The 13,707-nt window shown below is 36.8% G+C and overlaps 1 protein-coding gene across 2 annotated transcripts in view; it reads right to left on the reverse strand.

Moving 5' to 3' along the window:
• Positions 1-13,707, reverse strand: part of WDR19 (WD repeat domain 19) — a 92,223-nt gene that overhangs the window by 25,423 nt on the left and 53,093 nt on the right. For both annotated transcript variants that reach the window (XM_005608822.4, XM_070263981.1), the window contains 8 exons: positions 12,585-12,642; positions 10,314-10,454; positions 10,151-10,233; positions 9,590-9,673; positions 7,943-8,089; positions 7,495-7,619; positions 5,432-5,544; positions 3,594-3,662 (listed from right to left, as the gene is read on the reverse strand). In XM_005608822.4, coding sequence (XP_005608879.1) covers positions 3,594-3,662; positions 5,432-5,544; positions 7,495-7,619; positions 7,943-8,089; positions 9,590-9,673; positions 10,151-10,233; positions 10,314-10,454; positions 12,585-12,642 — 820 coding nt within the window. The remainder of the gene's footprint in view (positions 1-3,593; positions 3,663-5,431; positions 5,545-7,494; positions 7,620-7,942; positions 8,090-9,589; positions 9,674-10,150; positions 10,234-10,313; positions 10,455-12,584; positions 12,643-13,707) is intronic.

The following is a 13,707-nucleotide window of genomic DNA, read 5'->3' on the forward strand; positions in this document are numbered from 1 at the left end:
AACCAGATTGTGGTCTCTAAATAACACTTCTTACTAACAGGAACTGGAACTCCTTAAAGAAATGGCTGATTCCAGGACTGGGGCAAGAAATGGAATCTATAATATCTTGTTGTACCTCAGAGCAAGGAAGATATCAAAGATTAATAGGATTGTGTCAAAAGGAAGTAATAGTCAATATAAAAGGACAATTTGGGAATCAAAAATAATATCAACTGCAATAGATTGAAATACATCAAATATGCTAAAAATCTATGAGGTCTAATGATATTAAAAACAAAAGTACCTCATTGATCACTTTTGGAGAATGTCAGGGAGCCAACTCATTATTCTGAAAACTAGTAAATAAAAGGGGAATAAAATCAAGTATTTATCCTGCTTTTCCTACCCTACTTTCCTTTTGTTCAGGGTAACCAAATAGCTGATGTGGAATTCAAAAGTAATGACAAAAATTAGTCTGTCACCATTTTGCAATTGCTAATAAAATAATGGATCTGGGTAATAAACATTAATGGCTGCTGAAATCATTAGGTGAAAGGTTGATGGGAAACCTCATAATGGATGGATCAGGCTGACTACACTCACACCCAATAATCAATCTTAACATCATAAAAAGAGAGATAATAAAAAATTATGGGCTGTTATGAACTGAATGTTTATGTCCCCCTGAAATTCATATATCGAAGCCCCAACCCCCAATGTGATGGTATTTGGAGATGGGGCCTTTGGGAGGTGATTAGGGTTAGATCAGCTCATGAGGTTGGGGCCCTCCTGGTAGGATTAGCCATTTTATAAGAGGAGGAAGTGAGAGAGATCTCTCCCTCTCTCTTCGTCTGCAAGCACTGAGGAAAGGCCATGTGAGAACACAGTGAAAAGGTGGTTATCTGCAAGCCAAGAAGAGCGCCCTCACCAGGAATCAAATTGGCTGGCCCCTTGATCTTAGACTTATCAGCCTCCAGAACTGTCAGAAGTAAATGTCTGTTGTTTAAGCCACCCAGTCTGTAGTATTTGCTATGGCAGCCTGAGCTGACTAAGACATACTGATATGATGAGATAGGAAGTACACGGCCTCATCTATGAGTTTTTCCAAAAATATCAAATCTATGTCTAATCAAGTATCTAGATTTAATTACTAGCTAGTGGGAAATACAGGAGGTAGAGAAACAAGTTAAATTATACCACAAGGATGCAATCAGCTAAATCTATATGCCAGAAATTCCTCAGGACAAATAACTTGGTTTCTTAACAAATAAATAGCAAGGGGGTAAGATAATAGGAGGGAGGGGTGGGGAGAGAGGGGAATAGGGTAGGGGAGGTGGGGTAAAAGGGAGAAGAGAAGAGGAGATGGAGGGAGGGAGAGCGATGGAGATTAAAAGAGACTTAAGGCACATAAACTAAATCCAGTGCCAGGAGCTTCTTTGGATATGATGTGAACTAACCAGCTGTGAAAAAGCATTTATGAAACAGTTGGGGAAATTTGAAGCCTAACTAGATCTTTGACAATATCAAGAAATTATTGTTGGAGAAACTGGAACCCCAAAATACATTGCTGTTGGGAATGTAAAATGGTATAGATGCTTTGGGAAACCGTTGGGCAGGTCCTCAAAATGTTATAGAGTTAACATATGGCTTAGCAAGTCTACTCCTAGGTGCATACCCAAGAGAAATGAAAACACATCCACACAAAAATTTGTGCCCAATTGTCAACAGCAGCATTATTCATGATAGCCCTAAAGTGGAAACAACCCAAATGTGTATCAACTGATGAATGGATAAATACAATGTATATAGTCATACATAGGAATATTATTCAGCCATAAAAAGGAATAAAGTACTGATACTTGCTACAACACAGATGAACCTTGAAGATACTATGCTAAATGAAAGAAGCCAGACCCAGAAAGTCACATGTTGTACAGTTCCATTTAAATGAAATGTCTAGAATAGGCAAATCTATACAGACAGAAAGTAGATTATACTATATAATACATATAATATAGTCATTGAGACAGTGTGGTATTGGTACAGGATAGACTAGTCAATGGAAGAGAATAAAGAACCCAAAACCAGACTCACACATATATGGTCATTTCATCTATGACAAATGCTCCATAGTAATTCAGTGGGGGAAAGGATAGTTTTTTGATAAATGGTGCTGGATTGACTGGATATCCATGTGGAAAAGAAAGGTCCTTGACTCCTACCTCACACCACACACAAAAGTTAATTCAAGATGGGCAAAGACCTCAATAAGAGAGCTAAAACAATCAAATCTCTGGAAGCACATAAGACAAATATCTCATGACCATGAGATAGGCAAAGATTTCTTAAATAGGACTAAAAAGCACTAACCATAAAAGAAAAGATGCATAAGTTGGACTTTATTAAAACAAGAATTCCTATCATCAAGACACCACTAGAGAATAAAAACACAAGCCACAGCTCGAGAGACTTTCATAATATATAATAAAGTCCTTCCAATCAGTAAGAATAAGATGAGATGATACAATTAAAAATTAGAAAAAAGATTTGAATAGCACTTCACAAAAGAGGATATTCAAATGGCCAATAAACATATGAAAAGGTGCTCAATATCACTAGTCTTTAGAAAAATGAAATAAAATCATAATGAGATACCACTACACTTCTATAAGAATAGTTACAATGAAATAGACTGAGAAGTATTGGTAAAGATGAGGAGCAACTAAATTCTCTTGCATTGCTGGTAGAGAGCAAATTGGTACAAGTACTTTGAAAAAAATGTTTGGTAGTACCTACTATTGCTAAAAATGTGTATATCCTGACCCAATAATTCTACTCTTGGATATATACCCAATAAAACTGAGTGCTTATGTCCACCAAAAGATATATGAACAGCTTTATTCATAACATGCCCAAACTGGAAACAACCTAAATGTCCATTAACAGAATAATGGGTAAATAAATTGTGGTATGCTCATAGTGGAGTACTACACAGCAATGAATAAGAATGAACTATGGCTACGTGCAGTGACACAGATGCATTCGCAGACTTAATGCTGACTGAAAGAAAGTGGACACAAAAGAGTATATATGTATAATTCCACTAATATGAAATTCATAAACAGGTAAAACCAATCCATTAGGATGGAAGTCAGAACTGTGGCTACCCTTGGTGAGGGGCACTGACTGGGAAGCAACACGAGTGGGCTTCTGGGGAGCTGGAAATGCTCTCTATCTTGATCTGGGTGGGGGTTACACAGGTGTACATATATGAAAAAATTAACTGAGTTGTATACTTAGGATTTGTGCACTCTACTGTATACAAGTTACAACTAAAAGAAAATCCAAAAGTTCGTATCTTTTAGAGAGAGATTTTGTGTCCACAAATGAAATGACACGATGTCTGTGATTTGTTTTAAAATAATACAGGGAAAGAGGGTGGGGGTATGAGCAAAATAAGACTGGCCATGTGTTGACAGCTGTTGGAGTTAGATGATGGGTGCAAGGGAGTTTGTTACACTGTTTAGTCTACTTTTGTGTATGTTTGGAAATGTCTCCAAAAAGTATTTAAAACTATTGACAATATCAGAAGTTTCCTTACAGAGTTGACTTACAGTTTCAATTGCCATTTCTATTGCTGCATTATCTTCTGAGCTTGGACATTTCAGGAAGTGTTTAAGTGCCTGAAATGAGAATTGTATAGCAATTAAAAATTTCCAGACTTCTTTCACATTGGGAAAAACAAAGCGTTCACACACACAAAGCAATTATAGTTTGTGTAAGTATCTTCATCTCAACCAAGGGCTTGTACAGTGCTGGGTCTTAAAATATATACTTAAAAGACTGAGAGCAATTTAAAAAAATGGAAGGATCCAGTTGACCCTCTGAAGAACCTACTTCTGATTTCTGATGAAATAAAAATGAAAAATGTACCCTCTTTCAGTAGGAAGATTTAATTATTTTCATTCATTTATTCATTCAACAAATATTTACTGACAACCTGCTACCATGTATATAAGACTATGCTGGACACTATGGAGAATACCAGGAAGGAAATGATATAGCCCCTCCTTTTGTATTATGTACAATCTAATTGGGGAGATCTGTGTGATATGATGATAGAAGGAATCAATTATTTTAAGTCGTAATTGTCTAACTCCTAAATACCATACCACCACATCTATGAAGAAATTTAAGGCTATAAAAGTTTAAAAGACAAATACGCCGGGGCTGGCCTGGTAGCATAGTGGCTGGGTTCACGTGCTCTGCTTTGGCAGCCTGGGGTTTGTGGGTTTGGATCCTGGGCATGCACCTTCGCACCACTCATCAAGCTATGCTGTGGCAGCATCCCACATACAAAACAGAGGAAGATGGGCATGGATGTTGGCTCAGGGCCAATCTTCCTCAGCAAAAAGAGGAAGACTGGCAATGGATGTTAGCTCAGGGCCAATCTTCCTCACAAAAAAAAATAAAGAGAAAGAAAAAGAAAAAAAAAAAGACAGACAAATAAGCAGTATAGCCAGTTGGTTCTATAGGTGCTCTGAGGAAGAAAAGATGGTTAAAATGGGGATGATCCTGAAGGTGTCACAGAAGAAAAAGGCCTGGAAGATGAACAGGTCTGCGGTAGGTGACAAAGAGGGCAGAGAAGAATCTAGATGAAGAACAAGGATGGGAAAAGGCTAGTGGGAATGTAGGATTCTTCAGGGGATGCCAGATTGGGAAGGTCAGGCTGCTTGGTCAAATTGTGGAAATTCTCTTGAGCTAAGGAGTTTGGACTTAGTATTTAAGAGGCCATAAACAGCAAATTGGTGACCTGAAGGCTGAATTCACACACAGACATGTTTCTTTGGCCAGTGAGGTATAAACAAATATCTGGGCCCATATTTTAAAGTAGGGAGGCTCAGGCTTCTATTTCTCATGAAAAATTAAATGATCTTGCATTACTGGGCCCAAACTCCTGAATGGCAACAAGTTTCCAGAGGTGAGCAGCAGCTGTGCCCTTCAAACAGAACAGGTGCCATGTAGCATCACCATCCTGTCACACCATGAGTGCACAGCATCACCCACAGCTTCATTTATTTATGTCCTTTGTGAGAAACATAACCCGTGCTTTTGGGGCTCTTTAGCAATGAAAGCGACTACCATTTGGGGAACAAAATGGAGGATGAGTTATAGGGAGAGAAACTAAAAACAGGGAAAATAGGAAAATACTGCAAAAATCTAAAGTGAGGTCACCCTGGTTTGGATTAAGTTGACGGAAGTTAGAATGAAAAGAGAGAGACGTGAGAGAGATTATGGAGGAAGAATGTGACTGGGTGTGGCAGAGAGGGGAAGATTTTAAAATTGACTTTGAGATTTCACACGTGGGTGTCTGGGAACACAAGATACTTAAAAATAAGTCTTATACTCGTTCCTGCGGAGTCCACTGCATGTTTTCTGGGCAAATACTAACTCGTGAATATTGGCCACACAGCAAGAAGAATTTTCCAGCTTGAAAATGTCTTTTTTCTCCTTCAAAATATAAGGCAATGCTTTGGTAGTCTTCATTAGTAGTGTCTTCAGAACCTACAACAGAAGCTCATTGAGTAATACATCTGAGTAAAACTTATTTTACGTTAGCAATAAAAGGTAAACAAGATCTTAAAAACGGCTGATCTAAAAGTAGGTGATTAAAAACTTTCAACAGCAAATAGCAATGTTATTATCAGTGCCTGTTTTCATCACAAAACACACTCATCACAATTACCCCACAAATCAACTCTGCTCCGTCTTCTCTTCACTCTACACAAGACTCAGGAGAGGAATTATGAGGCTTTGTGAGAATCTAGGGTACGGTTTGACATCACCCTTAGTGACCTTTACCATTCTTTAAGAGTCTCAGTCGCGTTTCCTAAAACAACAGGAACAACTAGGACTATAATCTCAACCACCAATTGCCTGGAGTTGCAGAACAAGCAGAAGCCAAGTTCCCCGTAATACGCATGAACCCGCCCCCCTTCCTCAGCGACGCCTGCTTTAAACAACAGTCTGTCTGCCTTTGTCAGACAAGTAAGGAAGATGACAGTCAAGTGGACAACAGATGTTCTGTTTTTCCTTTATCACTGCTTTTCTTTTGGTTTGAGGCTTAAACATATTAAGCACAGAGGAAGAAGGAGCTCAAAGCTGCTGGCGTGCCACTCGCTGTTTACATTTACCCACAGGAGCTGGTGGCTCAGGACGCTACCCAAGCGACATCCGCCCTGTGCCTCCAGCCCAAGGCAGATGGGAGTTTATAAGAGCAGCGGGTACAGAAAGGTGGAGAGAAGTGTGTGTGTTGTTCTGGGGGTGGGTGGGGGTGAGTATGTACATGATATAGGATAAGCCACATCCGTACGAAATTCGAAAAACTGAAGTGTGTTAGTGCAATGGTGATTTGTAACATTAGGATAGAAGTGTCATCTGTCAAGTTAAACATGAATAATTCTAATGTTGCTTTTATCGGTACTTCTTTTTTTTAACTATTTATTTTCAGTAATTATCTGAATGACTTCCTAAGATATTAGAAGATGCTTTTACCTATTTGTTCCCTGACAGACTGAAACAAAAGTTTTCTCATGACTCCTATCATCAATTCTTATGGGCATTTTGTGAATTTTAAAAAACAAAATCACACAAAAGGACAAGTATTTTATGATTCCACTTATATGAGGTACCACGAATAGTCAAATGCATAGAGACAGAAAGTAGAACAGTGGTTACCAGGGGTTGAAGGGAACAGGGAGTCACTGTTGAATGGATACAGAGTTTGAGTCTAGGATGACGAAAAAGGTCTGGAGATGGATGGTGGGGATGGTTGCACAATGTGAATGTACTTAATGCAACCAAGCTGTACACTTAAAAATGGTTAAAGTGGTAAATTTAAGTTATCTATGTTTTACCACATACACACACAAACAAAGCAAAACACCACCACAAGTAATGGCCCATAAAATGAAAATCTGAAAGTTCTTTCAGTAGTTTCTAAGAGTAATTGCAAACATGGGAGGAAAACCTATAAGCAGGTGTTCTCAGGTTATAAACTTCTCTTTTGGACTTTCGAATCTTTAAAGACCACGTCTTGCGTATATCACTCTTCTTCAAAGTAATCATATATTCTTAATTTGTAACTCAATTTAAAAAATTTATGAAAATATTCACTTTCTCAAATATCATTCTGCATGTCCTGTCACCTTCGTTCTGGAAGATTGCTTTCCCACTGGTTGATCAATAGCAGGATGTGGGAAATCTGGTATCTCTTGGAATTCACCCAGAAAACCTTAATTTCTGAAAACGGTCTTATAATTCCATCTTACCTTTAAGGTGATAGCAGGGATCCTGGAATCTGACAGGTAACATACGGATACGTGTGTGTCTATGTCTAAATGGTGTGTGCACGTGTGCTTGAGGGTACATCAATCTGACCATTAGATCATAAGAGTCAAAGTGTTTCTATGATAAAAATCTTAAAGAGAAATTAGGGAAAATAATGATATTTACCGATAATGTCTGCATATATTTCCATTTTGTTGTGTTGCTGAGCCAGTGTGAAAGCTTCATTGTTACATTTGGACATAACGAGAAACTGGATGGCAGACCCATAGTCACCTAACTGTAGAAAAAACCTAAAACGAAGTACTTTCATTAGCTTGACTCATTAAATTAAGTTTGTTATTTACAAAATAAAATCTTTTTAAACCATGAGAAATTATTTGAAAATAAAAGTGTATTAGTTAAACTGCAGTTCTATAGTATATGCTTATATCTGACAAACATACTCTCATATGCTGACCACAACAAACAGTATTTGAATTTAAACATTTGGACCTAATAAAAAAGGTAGGAAAAAATAAATATTCCATTTGAATTTATTTATTTGATAAGAGGAAGTGGGCTCTTCTTTTAACGCTAGTTTTTGGAGTCCAAAAATATTAATGCATTATGTTACCTGGCCACCATTTTGGCCCCATCCAGAGACTGGGTCTGTCTGACAACACTGACGGCCTTTTCAGGATTGTTGAGATGGTCCAGATAGATGCGGATTACACTGTTCCACTGTTTTGCATTCTCATACGCCAGAACAGCTTCTTTGTATCTATAAGAAATACTCAGTTCGGACAAACTTTCTTAACACTGTCACAATTGGGGGAAAAATGTCAAGAAATGTTTGAGACACTTTTCTCTTTTATTGATGGTGGTTGCTTATTTTTCTTGAACTTCTTTGTTTTTCATCAGAAAGAATACCAGGAAGCATCTCACTAAAATGTTCTTCTTAGGGGTTTATAAACGAACAGTAAAATACCAATATTGAATTGTAAATACCAGTATTGAACACTAAAATACCAATATTGAATTCACCAAATGTGAAAATGAACACATTTCAATATCTATATAATTTTTTTACATTTTACTTGTTTTTTTTTGACTGGGAAGATTATAAGAGTAATATAGGCTTATTTTAGAAAACAGAAAATATGGAATTTTTCACAATTAGAGCTGTAGTTTAACAGTGATATATAAAATCTTTGTGTGTCGACCTCTAGATGGAGCTCAAGTCTTCTCTTCAGTCTCCATTAACTCTCCAGCTCTTTCCATTTCAACAAGACATTCAGTGTATAAATATCTATTTCCTAAGGTTACTTTTCTGAAAGTAGAGGGTATTAACCTTTAAAAATCTCTTAATACATATTGCCAAATAGCTTCATAAAGGCTTTAGAAATTTACCCCCCCATTAGTCATGTATAACAAATGCATGTTTGCGTGTGTGTGAGGAAGACTGGCCCTGAGCTAACATCTGTGCCCATCTTCCTCTATTTTATGAATTGGACGCCTGCCGCCACATGACTTGATGAGCGGTGTGTAGGTCTGCACCTGGGATCTGAACCTGTGAACCCCAGGCCGCCAAAGCGGAGTGCAAGAACTTAACCACGACATCATTGGGCCACCAACAAGTGCATTTTGACAGTATGATCATTAGTTTAAAATAAATCCCAATATGATAGGTTAAAATGATATACTGTTGCTTTAATTTACTATTACTGAAGTAGAACTCTTTCGTGTTCGCATGAAATACAATTGCAGAATTGTATTTCCTCCTCTGGGACTCCTCCTTGTCTTTGGCCTATTCCGTCCTAGCACCTTTGAGTTTCTTGTACGAAGTTGCAGGAGATCTTTGTTTATTTAGGATGGTAACTGTCCACAGCTGTATTTTAATACTGTTTTGTGACTTAAATGGTGCAGCCATAGGTGTGGAATTCACATCTCTTCACTTTTCTTTCCCTCTGCATCACTAAGTTATCCTCCTTCATAAAATGACTATCCCTTAACTTCATTTTCACGTCATATTATATCAAAATTCCAACTTCTAGTATTTAACCCTCAAATAAAAGGAAATAGTAGTCTATATATGAACACATAAAGGATCGACTGAGGCATATGAAGTATGAGGAAAATTCAATAATCTGCCATGTCAGGCCAGGTGAGGGGTAAAGACGATTTTTGTCTTTCTCAACTTTGCCTTTCTTAGAGGGTTGCAAATACTAACAGTTAGTTTATAAAACATTAAATTTGTGTAAATTTGAGAAAGCGTGCAAACCTTCCGTCTGCTTCTTTAGCTTTGGCATACTGCAAGTGAATCTTTGGAGAAGAAACATGAGGCAGAAGCTCACCAACTTTGGCCCTAGAAAGGTAGGTTTAGGAGAGTATCAGCACCATAGTCACTCCCAAAGGAGCTTCCTACAATCAAATGTTAGTCTTTAGGATTCAAAAAACAGTTAGCATGATCTTTCTAAAATCTTGGCTCCTACAGGTAAAAGATTTAACAGGTTTTTCTCTTGACCCTCCACCACCAGCCCACCCACTGTGGGAAAATGAAGGTTAGTTCATTAACAATTTGGGGCAACAGGGCTTTTTTTTCCCCTAGTAATTTATCTGATCCGGATTTCCCCATACCAAACCAAGTGAATGTGGTGTTCTCTGGAAAAAGAACTACAAATACGAACTCATATAAGAAAAGAAAAAGGAGATGGAAGGAAGGCCCAGATAGGCAGAACAGGACATACAGATAGGCAGGAGGAGCAGCAAGGAAAAAGGTGGGGAGACCATCGGACCCATTCACTTTCACACTTGCTCAGAACAAATTCCAGCAAATTCTTACCAGTTCTTACAGCGGATGTAAACAGATGCTGCTTTGTCATAGTAGAGACCTTTTTCATACAGTTGGGCTGCTTCTGAAAATTGCTAAAATAATATGAGATTATTAAAGTACTCAATTTATTATGCCTAAGATCACATGAATATTTGCACATGGAAAAGCTCACCTTCATATTCTCCAGGATGGCTCCACAGTCTCTCTTAAGGACCCTGCTGGGATGCTTGAGGGCTTGGTTAACCCCTCGGCGTATGTCTCCCATTCTTATGGACATCTGGGCCACTCCAGCCAGACACACTTCATCATGCTCCTGTAAGGATAAGGCCGATAACTAACAATCAGACCCAAACTTAAAATGATGTATTTCAGCCAAACAATTAATTTAAATTTAAAACGAGCCCAAAGGTTACGGTCTACTTTCATTAATCTTTTCAGGCAAATCTAAAGATTTTGAAGTAACATTGAGTCTTTTTTTAAAAATCATCTGTTACAAAGTTATATTTTTTTCTTCAGATGTCTAGATATTTTATGCTTATGATCAAATTTTTACTATCCCTTGTCATAATGCCTTGCATATCTTTGTATGTCTTCTTGGTATAAAATTTTATGTAAGAAGTAATATAGTGGATATATAACATAAACGCTATGAATAAAATTAAGAGGAAAAAACTGTTTATCAAATTGAAGATTTCTCTAATAGGCATAATTAAACATTAAAAACTTTATTAATTTGTTTAAAATTGTTTAATTCATTAAAGATAGCTAAAGAACTTTTCAAGTAACCAATCTGCACTAGTAAAATGTAATATCAAATTACATTTTATGTAAAGGAGCACATCTAGTAGAACATTCTGTGATGACAGAAATGTTCTATATCTGCACTGTCCAACATGGTGGCTAATAGCCACAAGTGGCTACTGAAACATGGCTAGCATGACAGAGGAACTAAATTTTAAATGTTATTTAATTTTAAATCATTTAAATAGCCACATGTGGCTAGTAGTTACTGTATTTGCAAACACCGATAAAGCATGAACTAAAACAGACATAGCCAAAGAAAATGTCAAAACCCAAGAGATAAATGAGCAAAGGACATGATTAGACAACTCATAAAAATATAGACACAACTTGCCCACAAATAAATAAAATGTACTCAACTTCCCCAATAATCAAACACACATAAAATGTCTTTTTTTTTGCTAATCAAATTGGTAGAGATAAAATGATTGATAACATTCAGTGTTATGAGAATGTGGGGGAGATGGACACTTTCATATACAACTGATAGCTGTACGAATCACTACAATTTTTTTGGAGAGCAATATACAAATTTTAAAGCACACATTTTATGACCTAGAAATCCTACCTGTAAGAATATATCCCTCATAAATACCCTCGTAGGTAGTTAAAGATACACCTACTAGGTAGACTTTTCATTGCAGTGTTTTTGATTGTAAAAAAAACCCAAAGCAAACTATAATTCAATAAGGGAGTGGATGAAAAAACTATGGTACATCCAAACAGTGGAATATTAGACGCTCTTAAAAGATTAAAACAGATTCGTATGTATTGACTTGGAAAGACCATGAAGAAAGCAAAATGCTGCTTTTCACAGAATTGATTCTCAGGTGATCTTTGCTGAATGAATGAAAAAGAATGATTTCATATTTAGAAAAATCCACATTGCATACATAGTTGTATGCTTAGAAGAGACTCTAGATGGAAATACATGAAATCATTAATAGTGGTTACCATTAAGGGGTGTGGATATAGAAAAGAATGTTGGAATCTCACTTTTCATGTTAACATACTTTGGTGATTTTTTAAATTCACTATAATGAAATGGTATTATTTTTGTAATAGAAATGTTAAATATAAAACAGAAAATAAAAAGATTTTCAACCTTTGCAAGACATCACCTAACTTTAAAACATCAATTTTATTGCAAAATTTAGCTTCTTGAGCTAAAATTCTGGGGTGGGAGAATGTGCTGGAATAGTGGGTAAAGTGCACGCTTTCCAGGTTCATCATAAAAGACGCAGCGTGAGAGACGAAATGGTAGGTGAACTTCTATGGACTGGGAATTCACTTTTAAAGTGGTTATTGAAACTTCTTAAAAGAGTAAAAGGGAAAGCTTTATGAAAATCCTAGTTAGCCTGTAAGTAGAAAGGGAAAAATCTTACAGCCTTAATAAGCAGCTCATATTTAGGATGCAAAAGAAAACATATCTTTTTTAGACTGATAAAAATATTGTCATCTTCAGTTTTTAAGAGTTTAAAATATTTTAAAATGATGTAACTATATCCTTGCAAAGTTGTTGAAAAACTGAAAAAATGCTCACATGCTAGATGTTGAATAAATACAGTGCAAATAAGACAATTTAAGTGGAAATAACACACCCAAAGATAAAAATGCATCTCTTATCTTTATTCAAGGTTACCTTATTATCACCTGTTATTCCTTTCTCATAATGAGCCAATGCATTTACATAATCACCCCTGAAAGAAAAATCAGAGTGAATTTTAATACATATTTAAGCATCTTATTTACATATACAGTCACATGTTGCTTAATGACGAGGATACGTTCTGAGAAATGCATTGTTAGGCGATTTTGTAGTTGTGCAAATATCATAGAGTGCACTTCCGCAAACCTAGATGGTACAGTCCACTACACACCTAGGCTCTATGGTACTAATCTTAGGGGACCACTGTCGTATATTTGGTCTGTCATTGACTGAAATGTCGTTATGCAGCTCACGACTGTATAAGATTTAAAACATAACCTTTGTCACTGAGTTGCCTGGGCTCACAAAAGATGTGATATACAACATATATGCAAGCATTTTTTTCAAGTGCAGTCTATTATTATTTTGCTACTTCAAAAATAATTATTAAGGTGAATTATACTAGACTGTAAGGTAATGACTTTGCTGTATGCTAGGCATTTTGGGGAGCTACATTAAATTTCATGGGCCACTTTTGGTCATCTCCTTTGGGGCACTAAATGACAATATGTGACCATAAAAAACAACGCATTTTCCAAAGACCCAATATTTATAAATAGAATATGAATTCAGAGAATCTGGGTAGAAATGGAGGAACACGCTGAGGATTACAGTATTGGGGATCCTGGTTCTCACTCTGATAAAAAGCATTATACACAATATAAATAGCAATACTCCCTATTCCCATGACTGATGCCAGCATGGATCTGCAGATCCACAGGACATATGTATTATCTCAATTTGTTTTTGTTATTTGAGACAGAATGGATCAATGATTTGCATAAGACCCACTTGGAGATCCATCTTCCCCTGAGAAACCATCTCCTCCAGAATAAATTAATTGGCTCTGAAAATGGCATTATTTGAGATCCATTTGAGCTCCACCTTATCTGTTCAGGCAAGTCTTTCAACTAGGCCTCACTCGGTTTCCTCATCTCTTGGTGTACAAGGAATCTTTTGGAAGAAAAGCTGTTCCGCTGATTGAGAACCTTGTTTTGGACAGCCCAGCGCTCCACAGGCAGCAATGTTTCTAAGTGGAAATTTCTAATATTTGGAC

Source organism: Equus caballus, chromosome 3 (genome assembly GCF_041296265.1).
Source record: "Equus caballus isolate H_3958 breed thoroughbred chromosome 3, TB-T2T, whole genome shotgun sequence".
NCBI classification, from domain to species: Eukaryota; Metazoa; Chordata; class Mammalia; order Perissodactyla; family Equidae; genus Equus; species Equus caballus.